Source organism: Sceloporus occidentalis, unplaced genomic scaffold (genome assembly GCF_023333645.1).
Source record: "Sceloporus occidentalis isolate IW3139 unplaced genomic scaffold, rSceOcc1.0.p SCAF_3, whole genome shotgun sequence".
NCBI classification, from domain to species: Eukaryota; Metazoa; Chordata; class Lepidosauria; order Squamata; family Phrynosomatidae; genus Sceloporus; species Sceloporus occidentalis.
In genome coordinates, this window is record NW_028316983.1 from 203002454 (window position 1) to 203026868 (window position 24415).

The 24415-nt window shown below is 40.1% G+C and overlaps 1 protein-coding gene across 1 annotated transcript in view; it reads right to left on the bottom strand.

Moving 5' to 3' along the window:
* The window catches only part of LOC149317363 (aspartyl/asparaginyl beta-hydroxylase-like), a 169012-nt gene that overhangs the window by 48813 nt on the left and 95784 nt on the right, over window positions 1-24415 (bottom strand). The window contains exons 18-24 of the mRNA XM_089517369.1: window positions 21651-21683; window positions 14689-14774; window positions 12706-12792; window positions 9351-9501; window positions 8184-8320; window positions 2696-2794; window positions 1125-1214 (exon numbers count right to left, since the gene is read on the bottom strand). Of these exons, the coding sequence (XP_089373495.1) occupies window positions 1125-1214; window positions 2696-2794; window positions 8184-8320; window positions 9351-9501; window positions 12706-12792; window positions 14689-14774; window positions 21651-21683 (683 nt within the window). The remainder of the gene's footprint in view (window positions 1-1124; window positions 1215-2695; window positions 2795-8183; window positions 8321-9350; window positions 9502-12705; window positions 12793-14688; window positions 14775-21650; window positions 21684-24415) is intronic.

The window sequence follows — 24415 nt, forward strand, 5'->3', positions numbered from 1 at the left end:
CTTGCCATTAGCTGCTGTTATCTTGCACTAAGTTGCTTGGAAACCCCTTGCAGATATAGGCAATGGAATCTCTTCTAATTAAAGGTAGAGCTTTTCTGGAATCAACATGGTTCTTTCTGTGGTTGTGAACCTGCCATCACTATAGTACTTGCTGGGTAATTTTCTTAGCTAGGTCTTCTCGGTTTGGCTTAAGACGTACTACTGTACTTTGTCCTGAAAACAATTACAGTGGGCCCCTGGTATCTGCTGGGGTTTGGTTCCAGGATGCCCCCATGGATACCAAAATCCATGGATGCTCAAGCCCCATTGAATACAATGGCATAGTAAAATGATGTCTCTTATATAAAATGCAAAATCAAGGTTTGCTTTTTGAAATTTATATGTTTTTTTAAAAAATATTTTCAAATTGGATGGATCCATGGATAAAGAATCCGTGGATACAAAAGGCCAACTGTAGCTTCTCAGGCAGAGTACAGTCAGCCCACCTTACAGGCAGGCTTGCCTTCTGCAGCTTTGAATTCATGCGGAAGGCAAGCCCAGGCAGAAATAATGGGGCACGTAGTTGCATCATGTGCTGCTGCGAGCATGCACCCCATTATTTGTTTTGACTTTTGTGGATCTGATTATTTACGGTTTTGATTAGTATGTTATCTCTAGGAATCTTTAGGTCCCCCAGTGCAACTCTGCCAGAAATTGACCATAGAATTGTGCTGGAGAATCTAGAAGTTCCTAAACAAAACACTTCTCTAGGCATCTGTAAGTCCTCCAGAATAATTCTGTGATCAAAGTCTGGCAGATGTTGATCACAGAGTTGCACTGGGGGACCTGGAGATTCCTAGAGAAGTGCTCTGTTAGGTAAAAAGAATATTATTATCGTTGTTGTTGTTGGTTTTTCCACATTCATGGGGGTCCTTCACCCTTAACCTCAGTGAATGTGGGGGGACTACTGTATTTCTAGATTTCTTTGAATCTGTCTTTCATCCTATTCTCTCCCAAAATGTTTCAAATTTGTCTCTTTTTTGTGTTCTATATATTCCCAGCTGTACATACTGGAGCCTGTACATGGCTCCTCCATGCCCCCACCCCTTTCAGATAAGCCTCAAAGAATCTCTGATAGGTACTACCTCACTGTTTCCAACACGTTGCATGGCATCTCCCAAATGAAAGTAAAAGCGACCATCATCAGTACCAGGGTCTCCAGATTCCAGACCTTCCTAGAGGAAGGAGAAAAGGTGCAGTCAGTTGATAGTTACTTCTAATTAGGTTCCATAGTTTTCAGTGTAAACTCTTTTTTTTAAAAAAGAGTGGGAACTACAAAAATGCTCCAATTAGTACTCAGACAGGGCAGTTAAAGTGGTGTCCAACTGGATTATTCCTGCAGTGTTTTGGACCTATGTATATTTTTTCTGGTCCTGTTCTCAGGCAGGATGGATGGATACAGATGAAATGGTAAGCCAGGAAACAGTAGGACTTCTGACTTATTGGATATGATCAGGGTGCACACTGCTAACATGCAGTGGGAGGAACCTAACAGGAGTGGGCAGCCATTAAGGAACTGTACCTGATCCATTTTCCAGGCTCATGGGCCACACACACATCTGTTTACTTTATTGATACTCCATCTTTCTACCAATATGGGACTCAAAGTATATAGTATAGGTTAAAACAAAACACAACTAAAATAATATTTAATTCAGAGGTACAACAATAATTTAAAAGGCAATCTTACCATTAAAAAAAGTCTGTTATGGGCTCTTCAAAATATCGGTCCAACACTAAAATAGCATTAAGTGGGGAATCATGCTTGGCTTCTAGGGTACAATTCTCTATTTGGGGACTGAACATGTTTGGCGGGGTTGGTTCTTTGGAACTTCACAGGCCATGTGGCTTGTAAGCCCTATACTGTCCATCTAGCAATGTTTTAAATCAAGGGTGCTCACTCCCTGGTTTGGTTGGTTTGGTTATAGTATTATCTGAACATGGACTCTTGGTTTATTTTTCTCCCAGTCAGCTAAAGAAAGAATCCATGCTTTGCCCTAGGTTTGTTTCTGGAAAGTGCCATGGTTTGTGTAGCCACTCTCCCACTGCAAGTAGAAACAATCAGGCAAAGTGAGCCAGCATATTACTAATAACAGATAAGTCATGGATCCTGTGGTCCCCTGGCATATTTTATCATGCATCTATAGCCAATGTGTAATCTGTTATTTATCATTCCTTCTTCCTCTCTTGCAGTCTCTACTACAAAGTGCCAACTTTTCTGTCACTAGAAAGTCACTGGGAGATGCTCCCCCCCCACACCAAATGTTTTCATGAGATGACCTTATGAAATAACCTTTGCAGAGCAACTATTTTAACATGAAACACACTTTCAAAAATAAAATCTCAAAAATTATTATGTGAACTGTCAGTAGCAGAGTAAGCAGGAAGCAAGAGGCATTGATAAACAACTAAAACATGTCCCATGTTGGAACAGAGAGTTTGATATTTATGTGGGGATACAGAATCATGGAATGGAAGGGGCCCTATGGCTCATCAATGTATGATCTTCACCAACACTGGCTATAGATCAATTCTGATTTTTGAGAACATTTAATGTTATATAGATACATTTTTGACTCTGTACATAGCATTGGTTATTCCTTTGACTCTAATTTGTGCCTTCCAAAAGTAAAAAATCAGCAAGATCCAAATGTACTTTCAAATAGGGAATGCTTTCTTCAATCTTGTTTTCTGCCTTCAAAATGAAGCCATAATGCACTTTAGCAAAACCATCATTTGGAGCCAGGTCCAGAACCTGTGGGAGAGCAAAATAAATCATTAGTTTTACCTCTTTAGTGATTCTGACCATACATTTATGGTATTTAAAGACACCTAGCAATACATTAGCAACTCTGCTGGATCACACCCAGGTAGTACTTCAGATTTCTTTGTCCTGTGGAACACGTTTATTTGAAATTCATAATAAAATGTGGGCAGGCAGACATCAGGCTTTATATTATTCTTCAACATCTAGGAACGCCTATATTTGCAGTCAGGTATAAAATAGTAATTTCAGAGATAGTGGCAGGAGTGGTAGTGGATGTGTGTGTTGTTTTTAGATTTAAGACTGCATATTCACCCCCAGAATTTGTTTTTAATATCTATTTTGTATGCTCATTGACACACAGAAATCCAGTCCTGTGTCTTACAGCAGGAAACAACTGAAAAAACAAGAATCCTCATGGTCTACTGCTAATCATGCAGAAGTCTACTACCTGCCTTGAATCCCATTTTGGGAGAAATGCAGGGTAAAAATCCAATAAATAAATAAATAAATAAATAAATAAATAAATACTGAACTATCTTCTTCCACTGCTGTCATAAAATACTGAGTGGGGTTTTTAAAAGTCCGAGGCTGGTCTTGTCAGAAATTTAAATTTAAACCTGCGTGAAAATATTTATTAGCACATGCAGGTATTACAGTTGTGTCTGAACTAACACTATTTCATTGTAGTTAGGGATGTCAGTGTATTCCTGATAACACATCATGATCCAGGCTGCTATTTTTTATATAGATGTATTGTTGAAGTATTTTTTGTTGTTGCTGAAAGATTTTAGTATGTTCATTTGAATGCACTAACTGTACCAAACATGAAGGAGACAGCCTGATCAGGCATATTCTAACCAACAGACTATTTCACCCTAGTCATTCATACTTCAAAAATGGCTTCCCCAAGTTGGCATTTGCTCCCTTTCCTTGTAACATTTATGGGCACTTCTCCCATGTTGTGAGGCCATCAAAATAGACATACTGTATATACTCTTGTATAAGTCAATGCCATGTATAAGTCAAGGGCAGGTTTTGGGGCCAAAATCAGGGATTTTGATGTGACCTCCAGATAAGTCGAGGGTATAATTTGAGTCTCAGTACCTTTCCTTCCCCTCCACAGCCTGGCTGTCCCTTTGGGAGACAGCTGAGCTGGGAAGGAAGCTTCACTCGCTCTTCCTCTTCCTCCTCTGTAGCTCGTCTGTCCCTTTGGAGGACACAGAAACTGGGGAGAAGAAGGGAGAAAGCGTTTGTTCCCAGGATTCCCCCCCCCCCCCATCCCAGTGTCCTCCAGCCTCTACAGGACACAGGGGCTAGGGAAAGGAAGGGAGCAAGTGTTTGCTCCCAGGATTCCCCTGATCCCCATGTCCTCCAGCCTCTGCAGGGCACAGGGACTGGGGAAAGGAAGGGAGCAAGCGTTTGCTCTCAGGATTCCTCTGATCCCAGTGTCCTACAGCCTCTGCAGGACACAGGGACTGGGGAAAGGAAGAGAGCAAGCATTTGCACCATGGGCTTTCCCCAGCCTGGGTGTCCTTTCGGCAGACAGCCAGGCTGCAGAAGAAGCTTGAGGGGCAAGCCTATTACCGTATTGCCCAGTATATAACTCTACCCAGGGTTTTTTGGGTCACTTTTTGGGCAAAAATTTCTTGTGTATATACGGTATGCTTATCCCTGCTTCACATAAATGGCTGCCCCGATGGAGGGACATAACTTGTTGATTTGAGCTATGTGATCTTGAATGTTATGAAAATAGGCAGGGAGGCATGGGACTCAAGAAATCTATTATTAAAGCATTTATATATGGCCTCTTAGCACACCAGGGCCCCTGAGACAATGCACAATGGATAAAAACATTAAAAACAAGACACAGATTAACACTTTTAAAAACAAACTGAACAATCCCTTCCAAATATTATAAAACCAATTTAAAAAGCCAGAACAGTTTAAAAATCCCATAGGCTGTGTGAAACACACTGTCTTAGCTGTCCACCAGAAGCTAAGAACAGATGGAGCTAGTCTACTGTCCTTTGGCAGATTGTTCCACAGTTAAGGTACTGCTACAGAGAGAGCCCTGTTATGGATACACACCAACATAGCTTTGCAAGTCTTGGAACAGGGCTTTCTCTGATGATCTCAGATTTTGGAGATACTCATATGGGAGGAGGCAGTCTTTACGATTTCCTGGCATTAAGTCATCTAGGGCTTTGTAGGACAAAATCAGCACCTTGGATTGAACTTGGCAGAGTTAGGATCTGTACAATGGCTTAAATCCAACACTGTGCTAGTGGAGGCTTGTGTGGATAACAAGATTTTGGCCCCTTGCCTTCCCCATACAACTTCCTTGAGCCACCAAAAGATCAATTCCTAAAGATTCCCCAGCCACTGGTTCTAAGGATAAACATGGCACTGTGAAAGTGAGGAAGAATTGGTCCCTCTTAGAAGCAGTTTCATTGGTGGAACGATAGTGCTGGATCCATGCCAATAGATTTTATCAAATAAATGGCCTTTGCCCACACAACTGAGCAATAGGGAGTGGAAGACAGAATTCTTCCTTGCCGCCATGTCTCTTTCAGCCATTAAACATTAATAAATGCATAGATCAGAACTAACCTGAGAATTCATTCAGAACAGTAGCCTGTCAGTGGTATAAAGTAGAAGAGAGAAAAATGTATATTGAGATTTCTTATACTATAGAGGAATTAAAAAGTCAATATCTGTTGCTCTTTGAAAACAAAAGTGGCTTTGATATATACTGTTTAGATATATATTTACAAATACTCTGTTTAATGTGCCTCAGGTCCAGACTACAAGATTCAAAATGAAAATATCTAATAAGGGGGAATAAATGAAATCCTATCCCTTTTTGGCGCTACCTTCAAATGTAATATAATGGAGGATCTAATGAAATAGTTCCCCATTATGGGACATTTCCCATCAGGTAGAATACCTGTAGATTTGATTTGAATTTCAGTATTTAGGTTTACTGCTGAATTTTGGTCACCAGGATATGGATGGGGCAAGAAGTAAGAAGAAGGCGGGTTACAGACCCGCCCCTTTCCCCGGTGTATCGGGGCCTCAGCTGCCAGAACGGCAACCGCTGAGGCCCCGATCCGCCCCTTTTCAGGCTGCGGGGAAGCAGCAAAACGCCGCTTCCCCGCAGCATGAAAAGGGGTGTCCTTGGGGCTTCAAGCCCCAAGGACACCCCGTGGCGGCGGGGAGGAGGGAAAAGGGGCCGCTTGGCCCCTTTCTCTCTTGCTTCACTGGGCGCAGCCATCTGAAGGCTGTGCCCAGCAACGCAAAGCGGCGCCGCAAACCAGGAAGGAGCTCCAAAATGGAGCTCCTTCCTGGTCCGCGCTAAGGGCGCACTAGGTGCCCTGGCACGGAGCGAGGACGTCACGTCTGCGCCGCCCCGTATAGAGGCGGCGCGGCCGTGATGTCCTCATGGCGGTGGCCGTCTGGAACGGCCGCCGTCATTTTTTATATGCGGAGCGCGTATTGGGGTTAGGGAGGTGCGGAAGCACCGCACCTCCCTAACCCTAGTACGCGCTCCGCGCGTACTTTAATGGCGGTGTGTAACCCGCCGAAGGGTGACAGTATTTAGATAATCTGTGAAAGCAGTGGTTTCTTAAAGGTTGTTTTTCCTGCTGTTCTTGCTGCTACCACCTTTATTTTTTAAAAAAATTTCCGTACTTCTCCTTTGTCAGTGGAGTCCAGAAGAGAGAAGAAAAAGAGAAGAGAAAAAATAATAATTACTTATTTCTCATTGTGCAGCTATAGTATCATAGATCTTCAGGCAAATTACAAGGGCAACTGATCCTCAGATCTATTGTTCCTTGACAAGCTTTACACAGTAATATATTTAATGTAATATATTTATATTTAATCCTAGCACATTATAATGATAAACTTGATTGGATTAGGTTAAGGAAGTGTTTGATTGCTCCCACCTAAGCATTCCTTGTAAGTTTTAAAATCTATTGTAATAATTTCCAATATTACTAGCAAATGCCATTTTTAATACCTAAAATTAATATTAAAGCCAGCATGGTGCAGTGGTTTGAGAATTGGACTGTAACTCTGAAGTTCAAAATTCTACTCCACACTCAGCCATGGAAATGACCTTGGGCTAGTCACACTCTCTCAGCCTCAGAGGAAGGCAAAGACAAACCCCCTCTGAACAAATCTTGCCAGGAAACCCCCATGAGAGGTTCCCCTTAGAGTCTTCATAAGTTGGAAATGACTTGAAGGTTCACATAACAACAACAATAAAATGAGATGAATAAATGAGTTGAATAAACATTTTAACAATTTAAGCCTATATCTCAACTCATAAACTTGCCCAGAAGAGGAGGCAGTCTATTAATGGACATTTTCAATACTGCTGCAGCCACCTCCACACTCTGCTGCTGCCTACTACCTCTGCTCCCCAGGAAGCCCTGGCTGTTGGGCATTCCAGTTGCTTATTGTTGCTGGACTGTGTAAGATGCAAAATCTCAGTGATCCCTCAGAAGGAAAACAGTGTTGCTTCTGTTTCCTTTCCAGGCATCTAATCAATGTGCTAGTTAGTGTAATTTGGCATAATTAGTGGATTGCTATTCTATTCCTCTTTGCTGGTTTGCTGTTGCCTAGAACAATACTGTTCTAATCCCATTCTCTCCACTCTTTTGTCAGTATGTTCTTTTGAAATTATTTATTTGCATTTTGATTGTGACTGTTCGCAAACTACCCACCATATTTATGAGCATAAAAAGCTCTTATTTCTTTTCACACAGACCTTTTTCACCCATCAATATATTCATCTATGCATTTATGTTGCCTTTGCTTGTATATGATTGTGAATTTCCCCCCATCTCTCTCTCTCTCCTTTGCATGCTTGCAGTGACATTACATGGCAAAATCCAGCTTGCTATGTAGCACTATGACACCATTCTCTTAGTATACAGTCACATTTGACTAGAACTGTGTATGTGAATGTTGCAGGAAGTATTGCCTTCACTCTCAATTGGATTAATTTATCTTCAGTGGCATTGTGACATAGCCACACTTGACTCACATTCTACACACATGTTCCCTATCTGACTGATAGAGGAAGAAGAAAGGGAAGCAATATATTAAAAGCAATATATTAGAAGGAAACCTATAAACAAAGAAATGGATGATGTACATAGCTCATTTATACTTTAGGATAACTGAGAAGACATTAATTTCAGCTGGTGAAAACACAATAATCTATATATTATCTAGATTTAATTAATTTCACTGGATTATAATTTCAAAGTCATATGGTTCTTAGGTTTATGAAGTCTTGCATAAGCAGTAGTATATTTGTTTTGTGTTATTTTAAGGAAATATTTATCTGTATTTAATGGAAGCTCACCTCCTCATAAACTCTCTTGGCATTGTTGTTGTCTCCAATTAAAAGGTAACCAACTCCAAGATTATTCTTGAATGAAGTATCATTGGGAAATAGATTAACCAGTTTTTGTAATGTAACCAGTGAGCCTCTCATGTGACCTAAATTGATTGGACAAAATCAACAGCAACTTGGGATATAGTACCAATAAAATTGGCTTACATTATTAAAGCATAGTATTGAATGTGTATTAATAAACACTGACACTGCAGAACGTGAATGTATGTAAAAAGGTGAATATTTTGTTCTTTGATTGCTTTTACTACTGGCTTTAAAAGCAGGCTCAGAAAAAAACATGCTAATAGGATATATCATACAATCTTATGGAGACCTCTTGTGGGCAATCATAGCATTTTCCTACCACAGTTCATTAAGAAAATGATACTTCCTCAGTAGGTTCATAGCACTGAATAGATATGTCCAAATAAGGGTTAAATAGGCTTTTATATATGTCTGCGGCAATGTGCAGCTGAATAAATTTAACCTATAAAATATTATTCTTTATTTTTAACACAGTATGCAATTGTTGCCTGTGTTTAGTATTTCTTCTCTTCAATTGGATAGGGCATTACACACAAAGACTTGAGTCTGCAAACTTCTAATGATATATTCCAATATAGCATAATGTGGAGAAAAATCCCTCCTATGTTTCAAATGCATCATATTGTCTGCTGCTGTGTTTTTCAGGCTTCTGGGAGCTGTACACAAATTTTCCTTTGCCCAAAATTACTTGCTAGACTTGCCCATTATAGGACATGTTTACTTCTCAGAGTATGTAAGAAAAAGAACCATAAGGCCATAAGGGAAGGGGATATAGCTCAGTGACACATTTACAAAGAGCAAACTGATGTAAACTGTGATGGCCCACTACTGATTGCTATATATCAACCATCTTATATTGAAAAATAAAATAGAAAACATTATAAGCATTAATGTCAGATTTATACACAAATAATTCAAAAAAATATTCAAACAATTGAGAGAATATTTTGAGAATATTCTATATCAAAATTTGCAAAGCAGAATTTTTAGGAGTAAGTAGTTTTCAAGTGTGCACAACTTCCCCTACTAACTTAACCCTATCAGTGTCTGGGTGTATTTATACACAGATAAGTACAAATTTGAACTTACCAAGAAACTGCTGCCTGTCTGCCCGTCGTTTCAGGGCTAGTTTTATCAGATCATCAGGAATGTTAGGTAAACTAGCTACCTCCCCATAAGTATTGATAGATCGCTGTAGAATTTCATTGCTTCTCTTTTTCTCAGCCAAGTCATCCTCACTCTGGGAATGAAACCAAATTAACAATAGTCAAATGACCACCAATAGTCAGTTTTTTGATGGTCTAAAAACAAAAATTACACTCCCATAATCTGTTGCCAGCATAGCCAGTGGAAAGGGATCATAGGAGTTTTAAGCCAACAGCACTGTAAAATTCCACACTTTCTCCATCACAGTTCTACACAAATTTAATTCACTGATGGCCATTTGGATGTGATATTAATATTTAATTGGAAACCATATTTGAAAATATGAGCTGTAGTCCAAGTGAAAATCAGTTGGTATGAGATGGAAGAAGTAACATTACATAAAACAAAACAACTAGTTAGGAGGTAAAATTGCCACAACATTATTATCATTACAGCTGTGTAATTTATTGCCTGGCAATAAAGCACAGAGTCCATGATCAAATCCAAAGACTTAATAACTCAGCCCAACTTCCTGACCCAACGCAGGAGGCAGCCAAGGGAATGGTAGAAGAGGAAGCTACTTGGATTCATTGCCGATATGTGGTTTCCTGCTATGTGGGGTGAGGCAGGTGATACCCCTGGGCATTGCCTTACATGCCTCCTGCATATCTCCTACATGGGGAATGAATGGTTTAAGGTCCAACTCTTTCCTAAAAGGCAGCTCAAGCTGAGCTCTGGCTCATCTAAACGTAAACCTCCTAGGCAGACCTGATTGAAGCCTGGATCTTTAACATCCAGTGCCTGGGCAGTAACCCTCTTGCCCACATCTGATGCACCTGTTGATTGGCTGCTTCTTCCCAGTCCTGTGAAACTTCACTGTGTACCAATATGGTGGTTGAATGCTGGACTAGGAATCTAAAAGACCAGGCTTCAAAATCCCCACTCGGCCATGAAAACCCATTGGATGACCATGGGTAAGTCCTACTTTCTCAGCTCCAGAGAAATGCAATGGCAAACCCCCTCTGAACAAATATTGATTGATCCCCACCTTTGGATTGCCATAAATCTGAACTGACTTGAAGGCAAGAATCAGCAGCAAAAGTAATGGTTTATTGGGTCAAAGGTTCTCCTAGGTGGTTTAGAAATTAAGATGTCAAAACCATAACATATAAAATACAAAGACACAGCCATGTTACTCTGGAGAATCCATATGCAGCTGAGGAAGTAGACTCAAGTTTGTAACAGCCCATGCTATCAACTTCTTCCTTTCAGTTAGTCTCAAAGGTGCTACAAGATTCCTTTGCATATAAAATGCAGTTAATTAAAACAAGAAAAAAATAGACGTAACAATTAAAAAGCCACTCTTAAATGGTATGTCTACATTCAAATAAAGCAGCCTGGAACATCCAGGTCCTTGAGGCCATCTTAAAAATAGTCAGGGAGAGAGTCATACACACATTCTATAAGGATAGGGTCACAAAAGAAAACTCCCTAACATTTGTGTGTCTCAGTTTGATAGATCAATGCTGAGCAGTGCCAAAAGGTCTGAGGCAATACATTTCTCAACCCTCTGTATCTCCATAGATCACACATCTGGTTTCTGATATTTAAAATCGTGGGGATTGGGGAATGAAACAAGCTATGAGGGCATATTTGGTTTTATCCAAGAATTGTGGCTCTGGGGCTTGGTTCTTTGTTTAAAAAGACATTTTGGAGAATTGGGTAGGGACCCCTGTGGGCTACAGAATTTCTGCTCTGGTAATAGTTACCAGCAGGCAATGGTGGCTGGTGGCCTCCATAACAGTGGGGTGGTGAATCACTCTGGATTTACTTCAAACATTAAAAGATTTATACAAGGTGTTGTATCTGTTATGGATATAGGGTTCAGTCCTTTGGCTAGCACTTTTGAATTCTGGATGAAAATTGGAGCAAATTCACCATCACATTGACATGGAAGCCATTCTCAGCAAGGACATGAACCAGGCTTTTGTGTCTCGTCTTAGAGCCTGGGCTGGAAAAAAGAAGCGGGAAGCAATGCAGCTAGTAATATATGTTGTCATTTCAGTCCCAGGATTCAATTAGAGCCTCTGATCATATCAGACCATTAAGGACTATTTACTTAACAGCTTGTGGCTTTTACAGCTCAGGGAGGAATGTCCCAGCCATATTAAATAAAAATACTTTTTTGCAAGAATGTCAGCACCTTAAGTCCTTATTATCCACCATTTTTTAGCCAGTAGCTTGCCAATCTCCACCTTGGTTTCACTAAGTTGACAGTGTATGCACCTCCTGATGCTGCACATTTTCTCAAGCTTGAGCATCTGGCAGTCAGTCAACAAACAGGACATACAATCAAGATAATTAAAAAAAAAAACATTCCAGGGCCAGATTATTGCATAGTTAGAAATGGCTTTCTGTTCTGCATATACTCAGTTTAGCAGAGTCCACCGACCCAAAAACAAAACACCACTATAACCAATGTAAATGTTTATGCAAACATGGGCTGGATCTCGACTGCCTTTTCCATGAAGGTCTTTTTCCATTAATAAAACTGACAGATCTAGCAGAGGCTCCTCAATGAAAGAGGGATGTAGGAAGTTAATTCAACAGTATTGCACTACTATCTTGAGTTTCACTTTGCCAGTCCTGTTTAATGGAATTTATTTCCTCATTCATTTATTATCCACTTCAGACTTCATCCATTCATTACATTTATATCCCAATATGCAAGCTTAGAAAGGACATGTTGTGTGGGATGACAGAGAATTACAGTAATAGAGAATGTCCCTGATAGATCGGGACAGTTGGAGGTATGCCCCAAACACCCTCTAGGGCCCATTTTAGGCCCAGGGGAGTACTTTTTAGCAACAGAAAGTGACCAGAGGTCACTTCCTGTTCACTTCCTTGGAAGCTCTCCTGGGCTTGAAATGATACAGAAGGGACAAAAAACTGTCATTCCCCACCCCAGAGGGTATTTGGCGGCTTTTGGATCAAAGAATGATTTTGGAGACTGCTTGTGGCTCACAGGCTGCCATTTATACATTCCTGATCTAGGCACTCAACAGATCTAAGACTGTTTATCTAAAGCAAGGAGGGAAGCATGCAGTAGGAGGACTTGGCTTTTAACTACCATGCTTATAAACATAAAACCACCCAATGCTTTTGTAATAAGAGACTGTTCCTAGTATGTTTAAACTTTAGAATTATATTTGTATCCTAGAATAAATCTTGTCTCTTGATTACTCTGATAGACATGTATAGTTTTGCTTTCCATGTATATACATCTTTAATTTTTTACCTGTGCTTTTCCGTATCTTGCTCGTGGACTTTGGGGATACTTGCTTACTAATGTTTCAAATGCCTTCAAAGCTTCTTCCACTTTCCCCTGAAATTATTTGAAGTAATTTTCAATATAAAAAAGAACAGAAAAATAATCCGCATCCTCCTCTTCAGTTTCATAATCTGCTCAGTGTTGTTGTCATTAAATCACTGTTGAGAATTCATTAGTTGGTAACCTTAAACCATCAGTTAATTTACTTTTGACTTCTGTGGGAAATGGAGTAGACATAGAAAACTTATATTGCAGTAGAAACTTGAGGGAGGAGGAAGAATCTTTTGTAGTTAGGAAACACATAAATGCACTTTAAAACCCCCACAATGCATTATTTTTTAGAAAGAATATAGATTCAGATATATATTATTAAATTGGTGCTTTAAAGGCTGCAGGTCATGCAAGAGACCTGGGAGCGGGGGGGGGGGGGGGATAAAGTATTATAATCCTTTCCATTATGAAATGTTTTAACTAAGCATTTCATATAACACTGGAATAGTTTCAAATTTGTTCTTAAAGTGCACAAGAAAAAAATTCCCAATAAACATGTAATTTCTAATTGCTATACAGTGGGCCCTTGATATCCACTGGGATTTGGTTCCAGGACCCACTGTGGACACTCATTACCGATTATATACAATATGGTAGTAAAACTGTGTCCCTTATTATAAAATGGCAAAATCAAGGCTTGCTTTGGGAATTTTTTTAAAAAAATATTTCAAGCTGTGGGTGGTTGAACCCATGGATGCAGAATCCATGGATATGTGGGGCCAACAGTAGTAACAGAATAACATGTCATTTATGCTAGTGTCTCAAAACATTTTCTTGCAGGCTAGTATTAGATATCAGTTACACAATGAACCATGTGTTCCAGAGATTATTAAGTATCCCATGCTGAAGCCACAGTAAACAAAATGAGTGCGAATACTAGAAATAGACAATCCTGTAACACTGGTCACATTGGTCAACTGCTGACATGATGAATGATGAAAGATATTTTTAATGACTCTCTTATATCATGTTGCAATCTTGTCTTGTTTTATCATTGCCTATCCCCGGGCATTTTCTCACAGCCCCACTTTCCTAAGCAAATTATTACTCTGACTTTACTGATATCAAAGTCAGAAGCACCTTGGTACTGTATTTATGTATTTGAAACATGTTATTCTATTGCCTCCCTACCCACCAAGGGCCCTGAGGCAATGTACTCAACATGAAGAACATCTGGGGAAGGCAGCGAAGGGACGCTTTTAGGAATTACTGTGACTATTTCAAACCAAGGATATTGTTGAAATAATTCGTTAGGAAGCAGTATGCAAACAAGAGAAATGGAATAATACAAGTCCCAGGGATTGCATGACTAAATTCAATTTTAGTTCTACATACAGTACATAGTAAAATGAATGAATGCATTAGTTGCAACTAACTTGAATCCCACTGATTTCACTGGGTGCACTCCAAGTAACAATAAAATTGGATTTAGCCTAGTGAAAGTTTTTACTTTACTTGTGCACCCTTGGACATTCAGCTTGACTAGATGTATGGTTTAGCACAAGGTAAGAGTGGGCAAACAGCTATCCTCAAGATATTTTGAATAATACTTTCCATGATTCCTGACTATTAGCTATGCTACATGGGGATTTCTGGGAGATGACGTCTGAAACATATGGAGGAAATCAAATTAAACATGCTGTTTAGCCCATCTTATGCCACAGTTAAAAATTAATATAGTAATGTGCTTTATTTTTGGAGTAGAGCCCAATATTTATGTGTGGTGAGCATATGACATGTTTTATCAGCAGTTTTGAAAGAATTGACTTGCTGTCATCCCTTACATTGTTGTCACCAGCTAGTATCCTCTGAGGGTATGAGTGCCCATAATTTTGTTGTTGATCCTTCTCCTGTCTTTACAGAGATGTAAAGCTCAGTTTAACTGAGTTTAAAATTTACCTTTTTACGCAGCTTCTCTGCAGCATCAAGCTCAGTCTTAATGCCTTTATCAAATTTATTGAGCATTTTTGGTTTCTTCTTCTTAGCTAGAAAAAGATTTAAAAAGAAACACAAGATTTACTCTGAGTAAACTGTAATATGTTTAGGAAATTCTACAGAAGATACACAGGAATCTGTTTTGATAAAGGCAATTTTTTTTCATATTTTGGGAAAGATATATTCCATTGTTAGTAATTTTAGTTAACAGTTCTTTTCAATGCTTCCCTTTCCCTGTAAATGGAAATAATTTTTTTTCTCACACTTGCTTAATCCTCCTATATGGTCAATATTCCAAAAGACCATGGGGATAAAAATATAACATAAATAATAATAATAATTATTATTATTATTATTATTATTATTATTATTATTATTATAGTTTTTTGTGGGTTTTTCGGGCAATGTGGCTGTGTTCTGGAAGAGTTTATTCCTGCCATTTTGCCAGCATCTGTGGCTGTCATCTTCAGAGAATGCTGACATGGAAGTGAGTAGCATATATATACTGTGGGTCACACAGAATATATATCCCACTCACTTTCATGCCAGCATTCTCTGAAGATGCCAGCCACATATGCTGGTAAAATGTCAGGAATAAACTCTTCCAGAACATGGCCACATAGCCCAAAAAACTCACAAAAAACTATGGATGACAGCCATGAAAAACTTCAACTTCACAATTATTATTATGGCTTACATTAAAAAATGAACTCAGATGTTTCTATGACAGGTAATAAGGTAAACTCTGTACAGCATTTTTATGATAGAATGTGTGACATCCAAGTATAGTATATAGTTGAGTATCCCTTTTTCAAAATGCTTTGGAAAAAAGTGTTGTCTAGTTGATTTCCTCCCCATCCCAAATTTTGGAATGCAAGTAGTGTAGTATGTACCTATATTGTATTTGAGATGCTGAAGGAAGACACTAGGCTAGAGAGAGAAACATAAGGATCTGTGAAATGGAGGGAATTCAAAGCATAGTGCTTGATGCAATTCTATACCTCCCATTGTTTCACAGATCCTCTTGTTTCTCTCCCTGTGTCTCTGTCCAGCCTAAAATCTCTCATCTCTCTCTCCAACCTTCTGTATTTCCCCAGCCTCACAAATACAGTATCTAATACTCTATTTATGTATTCCAAAATATTGCAAAATTGAAATGTCAAAGCATCATATCAGCATCCAAAGAGTTTTGAATATTGAAGCATTTCAGATTTCTTGATAAAGAATACTCAACCTGTATTTGTACAAGTGTAACGTTTTATTTTTATGTAGAGAGATCATGTAGCACCTTTGAGACTTACTGACGGGATGTCTCTACATACTGCTACAAAATTCCACAGACTAACACGGCTATATCTTTGAATCTTATTTGTATGGTGAACAATAGCCAAGGTTTACATCTTGAAGTTACGGGGGGGGGGGGGGGGAAGAAAGGTAAAGTTTTTGCACTTATAAAATCACACAATACTGTGACTAGTGAAAGTAGTTGTAATAGCTTTTAGCCATCCAAAAGTTCTATTCCCAGTCAAGAGCTGCTGACAACTCACAGTAGTTTCTGAAACCACCACACTCATTTCTAGGATTCTTCATAGTGGCAGTGTAGGCTGTAGAAGATTAAAAGTATTGTACATCAAACAGGGGAGAATCTCTATGTCTGATTTTTAAGGATTTGGCTAAATATGTGGACAATACAGAATGATGATTATTACCATAACATGATGAATTGTGTCTTTGAAAGGGGCTGCTTCAAAAGGATTGCCTTTGAAAAATGTTCAGAAACTTTAGTTGACCCAAAGAGCTGTGTGCAGATTGTTAGCTGTGCCTGCATACAGAGGGCATACAACTGCCTTACTATAAAAGCTCCACTGGGTGCCACTCTGTGTCTAGAACAATTCAACGTGTGTAGGTTAAGCCCTTAAGCCCTATATAGCTTGGGTTCAGGTTGTTTGAAGGACTGTATCTCCTTATATATGAGAGCTAGTGTGGGGGAGTGATTTAACTCTGATCTCCAGAGTCTATGACTCTGGAGATCAGGGTTCAAATCTCTGCTCAGTTATGGAAACCCACTGGCTGGCCTTGGGCAAGTCATACTCTCTCAACCTCAGAGGAAGGCAAGAAAACCTGTGATAGATTCATCTTAAGGTTATCATAAATTGGTAGGCTCACATCTCCTTATATGAGCCAAGCAATCTCCTTATATGAGTCTGTTCATCTAATATCTTTGTGAGATGCCCTTCTCTCTGTCCCACTATGTTCCCAGGAACATCTGACTGGAACAAGGAAGAATCCCTTCTTGATGGCTCTTTCAGATTCTAGAATTTCCTCTGGGAAGGGTAGGGTGTTCCCTTCCCCCTTGATGTCCTGCCACCTGCAAGTGAAAAGTTTCCTATTCGATTAGAGTTTTAGAAATTGATGTTGATGGACATTTAGTAGTGTGTTGTTTTGTCCCACTACAGAATATTAATAATAATACTGTCCCTCACAGCAACTACTGCTGTGTTAATAATATTCTGTCTATTAAAGAAAGTTAACTGTTTTTAACTTTGTATATAGTTTAATTATTGTAAACATGACAGATAAATAGATAGATAGATGATAGCTATTGTTGCATGATTTTAGATTTCTGGTTTTAATCATTTACATAATAATTTAACAATTTTCCCAGTATTGGGAGAAAAGAAGGATACAAATGAATAAAATAAATATAATAATAACTTAAATAACTTATATAGGTGGGTTACAAACTGCCGCTTTGCGGCGGTCTCCCGGCGCTGCTTTTTGCTCTGCGAGGGAGTCGCAGCAGCCAAACCGTGCGACTCCCTCGCGGAGCAAAAAAGGAGCTCCAAAATGGAGCTCCTTCTTGCGGCACAGCTATGACGCCACGAAGCCCCACTGGCGCACTCGCGGCGTCATAGCCGCCGCAACACGTGCGGAAGTACAGCGTCCGCTACGTAAAAATGGCGGTGGCCATCTGGAACGGCCGCCATCATTTTTTACGTGCAGAGTGTGTATTAGGGTTAGGGAGGTGCGGAAGCACCGCACCTCCCTAACCCTAGTACGCGCTCCGCGCGTACTTTAATGGCGGTGTGTAACCCGCCATAAACTTATATAAAACACAAATTTGCAAAAGAAAATTCAATTCAATTTATCTCTTTTTCCAAGACTGGAAACGAATGTTTTCACGGGCTCCTTCCAAGAACACACATATGCTAAAGGACATTGTGTTGGCAATCCACCATATGGTACTGTGTTCTTGAACTAACATGGAAATGACAGGACCTTGCATATGCCAGTGCTATGGAAATAGGCACTGCACTTGGACACAATCACATGCCAGAATCTTTTTTTTTTTTTTTAAATCTGGCTAACACAGACAAATTCTGGCTAATCTCTTCTTCTCCCAGCAGGAAGGGCTAAACAAACCACAGGCCCTCAGTTCTGTGGTTTCTTGTGTAAACCCACAAGAACCTGACTTTCTAGCTTGTCTCTTTCCTGACAAACTAGAGAAATAATCTAGGATATGTTGTAGAATTAATTCTCTGACTTTCTGGGAAGGAAACAAACTAGAAAACTGGTTTTGTCCTGCATTCCCACATTACTATAAACAAATCTTAGAACAAAGACCGGCAGGCAATAGGTATGACCACACTGTTCATTCGTAAAAGCCGCACATCCCTGCAATGGCATCACTGAAGGGTGCGGGGGATGCAGAGATTGCTCTTCTGGGACCGGAAGCTGCTGTGAGACTACCTAAGGCTGCTCTGAGCCACCGGCAAAAGGAAGTGTGAAAAAACAATCCTTGCTGGCAGCTTGTTTGGGACCGCAGTGGCAGCCTGCTTCAGCCCCGGGCTAATCACAGGCTGATCGCAGTTGAAGCAGCCAGACGCTGCTCCAAGCTACCTGTCTGTTTCACCCCAATATCATTCACACTTTCCATCTTTTGACTACCAAAAATTTCTCCTGACCTTTGTCTAACTTGGAACAATTTCTGTTTTCTCCAGCAGTTTCCCAAGTTTTATTTAATATTGATCAAGAGGGCCCTACAACCATCCAGAGATGCTTTCTGGAGAGGTGGAGGTAGAACAAGAAAAAGATAGTTTCTTCCAGAAAGTTCCTGAAACAAATCTATCCTATATTCCAAGCTAAGAATTTGCTCAGCAATATGGAATTCTTGCACTATATACCAGTTTTTGAACTTTCTTAAAACATAATTTACTATGTGCCAATAAATGATACAGTCTGTAATTTTGATGTAATATAGTCCATATATATATTAACCAAAATGTTAAAGCACAAATAAAGAAGATAATATAATCTCCTCAACCACCCTTTAATTTACAGGACACTTGGAGATTTAGGCTGAGCATTGCCAACATTTTTTAAAGGTCAGCTCATCTTTTCTTTTTTAAAAAAGTTTTCCCCTCTTGAATCTTTAGTAATTGGGCCTCTGTATGATGTTTTTCTCCTACTAAATTTACAAGAACATATGCGCAGAGAGCATGGCCTACCTCCTCCCAAATGAATATATCCTTGGAAAAAGAGAGTGCAGGAGGCCAGAATATCTGTCAGAAAATCAGAAGCACTGCCTTCACCAGAAAGGCAGGAGGCTTTGAAAACTACATGGCCCCAAAAGAAAGAACGATTTCAGGTAAAAATGACACTACCAATAATAATAATAATAATAAATTTTATTTGTATGCCGCCCTTCCTTCGATCAGGGCGGCTCACAACAGTAAAAACAGACAATTTTAAAATACAGATCGATAAAAGTTACCATAAAAATACAATAAAAACATCCAATACCCCATAAACAGCTTAAATCCAACAGATAGAAAAAAAAAATCAAAAGAAAACCCCATGACCCAACCTCATGGCCACGAAAAGAGGAGGGAGGCCCGCAGGATAACTATTCGGGGAATGCCTGTTGAAACAGGAAGGTTTTTAAGTCCTTCCTGAATTGGGCCAGGGTGGTAGACGAGCGGAGCTCTATGGGCAGCTCATTCCAAAGGGCTGGGGCAGCTGTGGAAAACGTCCTCCGCGAAGTGGAGGCTAACCTAGCCCCAGGCACCTTCAGTAGCTGCTGCCCAGTCGATCTGAGGGTGCGAGGCGGAATATACGGGGAGAGGCGGTCCTTTAGGTATCCTGGGCCCAAGCCATTTAGGGCTTTATAGGTAATTACCAACGCCTTATATTGAGCTCGGAAACGGATGGGCAGCCAATGGAGGTCCTTTAAGACCGGTGTTATATGGCTGGTCCTGGAAGCGCCAGTGACCAGCCGAGCAGCCATGTTCTGCACCATCTGCAGTTTCCGAGTTTGGTATAAGGGTTGCCCCATGTAGAGTACGTTGCAGAAATCCAATCTCGAAGTTACCAGAGCGTGTACAACAGTTTCTAGGTCCCTCTGGGCCAGGTATGGGCGCAGCTGGCGAATCAGCCGAAGCTGATAACAGGTGCTCCTGACCGTCGCATTCACCTGAGCAGTCAGGTGAAGCGACGAATCAAGGAGCACCCCCAGACTGCGCACGGAGTCCTTCACAGGGAGCGTGACCCCGTTCAGGACAGGTGGAACCACCGCCATTCCCGGACCAGAAGAACCTACCACAAGTACCTCCGTTTTCTCTGGATTCAGCTTGAGTCGGTTTTCCCTCATCCAGCCCATTACTGACTCTAGACAGGCCACGAGAGAAGAGACGCCATCCCCAGTCACTGCATCAGTCGGAGACATAGAGAAGATTATTTGGGTGTCATCAGCGTACTGATAACCCCGCGCCCCATGTCTCCGGATGATCTCTCCCAGCGGTTTCATGTAAATGTTAAATAGCATGGGAGACAGAATGGCTCCTTGAGGGACCCCAGTTTTAAGGGGCCTCTCGTCGGAGCACACGTCTCCCAGCTGCACCATCTGGGACCTCCCAGAGAGGTAGGAGCGGAACCACTGGAGCGCAGTGCCCCCAATTCCCACCTCTGCCAGGCGTCCCAGAAGGATACCATGGTCTATGGTATCGAAAGCCGCTGAGATGTCCAAGAGCACCAACAGGGACACGCTTCCCCTGTCGATGCCCAGACGGAGATCATCGACCAAGGCGACCATGGCCGTCTCAACCCCGTAACCCAAGCCCAGTACTTTTAGGTTAGTTAACGTAAGCCCTACAAGACTTTCCCCTTTTCCCCATTACAGGTTTTCCCATGACTTTACAAATGTAAGCTTTCTTATGGGATTGGTAGAGAGAGTTTCAAGATTCAATATGAGAGTTTGAAGCCCAAATCCTTATTTATATAGATTTAAAAAACTCCTAGGTTTATATGCCAAAATTCTTAGTACTGCAGTAGTTCTGATATTCACTGCCTTCGCTAAATCTTCTTCACTTGTTTTGACAATCCCTCACTTCTTCAAGGGCAATAGTTCTGTAAGTGCTCGATAGAGCTTTCTCATTTGACAAGAAAATGAATAATACCAAAGGGAAAGATTATTTGATAAATTAGTATAATCACTGAAATAACAACCTACAAAAGTAAATTCATTTTAAATGAAATTAATAACACCATTTTTCATTCACACTTCATAGTGAAGTGGCCTCCATACTTACAAATGCAAGATAAGTTTCTAGTATATTTATCTCTACACCTATCTTAAGAAAACTTATAGCAGCATTTAAATTACCAGACTTGAACTCATATGAACTAATCCTAGAATCATACAGTTGGAAGACACCACAAGGGCCACCCAGTCCAACCCCCTACCATGCAGGAAATCCCAATTAAAGCATGCCCGACAGATGGCCATCCAATCTCTGTCACACCTAGTTTGGCCCAATAACATATAGGGTTTGATGTTAAGGTCCAGAATTTGTGCAGCAGTACAAATCTATCTCAAGTACCAATGCAACAACACTAGATTCTTGTATGACATATTTTCAATAACTTACCTTTCTCTTTCTGCTGAGTTTCTTTCTCTTGACCTGGAATATGTAAAAAAAGGTTTGATCATCATGACCCTTTTTTTTAAAAAAAAAAAGCTGAAGCAATAATGTTGTTGTTGTGTTATGGCAACCTTAAGGCGACCTTATCACAGGTAAGTTAAAGAGCTTGTATCTATTTGTGCTTCATCATGGCACTTTTGAAAGAAAACCCCTCAGTGTCCAAATACTACACAATTTAGTTATATCATTCAGAAAGTAAAATACAAACATGCCGATCATTCCCAAAAAATTGAGAACAGAAGTTCATATTGATCACATTTCAGTCCACTTCATGTATCTGATGAAGAAGGCTTTTGCCTATACAGTATACACCTGCATCAGAAGTAACTACTTGGTTTCTAAGGTGCCACAACAATTTTTCATTATTGTTATACTTTAAAACTAGTTATTTTCTGAAAGAGACTGGTTGCTTCTATGTGTAAACATTTCAGACCAAAGTTGCTTATAATGCACTAATTATCCAGCAAGTGTTTCCTTATCTGATGCATTAAAACTCTATGCGGTCATGTACACTATGAATTCCCTTCCCAATGCATTGCTGCTTCTTACAGTATGTGGAATAAGATATGTAGTCATGGCCTTGTCAAAAGCATGTGCAGTCCAACGACGTCCATAAAGAAACTACTCAAGCAGTTGCCATAATTCATCACTTTCAACAATGGGAGCTACCCTCCTGAGGCAAAAAGCAATTTTGAAGAACTGTTTTTTGTTGTGACCCTGTTGGGCAGGGAGAGGGAATTAGACAGGTCCCCCCTCCCACTGCCTTTGTACTCTTGTTTTAGCTCTTTAGCAGCTACTATTTCCGGTTTTAAATATATATATATATATAAGTTAGTTCACAAACAAAGGGTAAATTGGAACTGCTGAGATCTGAGAATGTCTACATGGTGCTCAGCACTGTTTGGCATGCATACTTCCTTCTTGACTCTCTTGACTCATTATAGTGAGTAGGGAGGGAAAGGTTCCACTGGATCTAGAAGACCGCCAACTCCTTATTTGAAGGAAGAACAAATACCAGCCTCTTCAAAAGAGGCAGTAATCAGGCACCTTCTGAACAAATCTAAACTGAGTCCAAAAGATGAAGACAAGCAATAGGCTAGTTGCCAACAACTCCATCCTGGGTATGGTGCTCAAGCATGTTGTCAAGGACCAACCCCAGATTCTCTTGGATGAACCCATTTTCCTCTTGGATGAAAGCTTCATTACAGCCCACTTTTAGGGCTGGATCTGGAGTAGAGACTGCCTTGGTCTCTCTATGGAATGGCCAGTGTTGAGAGAGAGATAGGAGAGGGTAACCCTGCTGGTTCTTTTGGCCCTGTCAGTGACTTTTGATATCATTGACCATGATAGCTGGATAGCCTGTCTGATCCTGATGGGGAACATTGTTTTTTTTAATTATTATTTTATTAATACATTCTAAAACAAAACATGACAACAAACAGTACACCAAAACAACAATAAATACAGGCAATAACCCAGATAAGGCCCTGAAAATTATAGCTAAAAGGTGTATTCAGGGATCCTGAAAGACATCTTTCCATAAAAATTTAGCTAAAATTGGGGGATGTCTAGAGACTAGATCTTGCTGGATATATTCAATAAATGGGTGCCAAATCTTATGAAAGGTCAATCCAGAGTGTAAGCCTCTCGCTCTGTTGTTATCTGCCATTTTCTCCATTAACCACAAGTCCCAGAGTCTAGTCCACTATCCTGAAATATTCAATTTTCCAGTTTTCCAGTTCTTGGCTATCTCAAACCTGGCAACAGCCAGAAGCAAACTAATAAGTTCTTTATGCTGCAGGGCTTCATTTTCATTCATAAAAATGGAGAACAGGAGCAGGAGTGGTGATAATTGTATACTTTGTTTAGTGATCTTGGAGATCAATAGTAAAATTTCTGTCCAATACTCATGCACTAAGGGACAATCCAGCCACATATGTACAAAGGTTCCCCTACCTTCACAACCCCTCCAGTATTTTGTAATAGCATTGGTAGACATACGAGCCAATTTGATTGGAGTGAGGTATCATTGATGGACCAACTTGATAGTATTCTCTTTAATGGCAATGGACCTAGTTTTAAATGGTAAATGAGTCCATATATTTTCCCAGGTCTTACTATCAATTGAAAGGGAAAGTTCTGCTTCCCATCCTGTCTTATGAAGCGTTGAGTTCGCAAATGTTTCTTCTAGCAGATAATTATATATGCATGCTATTTGGCCTTTAGAATATATAGCCAGAGAGACACACGTTTTCAAAAAAAGTAAGTGGGCGAGGAAATTCCTGTTATCTGAAGCAGTTTCTTTAAGAATAATTGTATCTGTATTATTTGATACCAGTTCTGAGGACCAGGGCCCAGAACACAGATTAGTTGCTCCATTGTGATAGTCGTCCCATTGTGGAACAGGTCCCTAACTGTATACAGGCCATAAACCTCCCAACCTGCGAAACTGGGCTCTGGAAAAGAGGGTAAGAAAAGGCCATGAACGGGAAGGGTAGGGAGCCAAGCGATGCCTGCATTTCTTCCACAAAACCAAGACAGTGAGCAAAAAAGGGTTATTACAAATTTTAGTGAATTTATATATAGATTCCGAAAAAAACTGATCAAAGATAGAGAGGATGCAGTGTTAACTTCAATGTCTACCCAATTGATCAGACTATTTTTCCTAATCAACTGGGTGATCTGACTTAGCTGAGAAGCTTCAAAGTAAA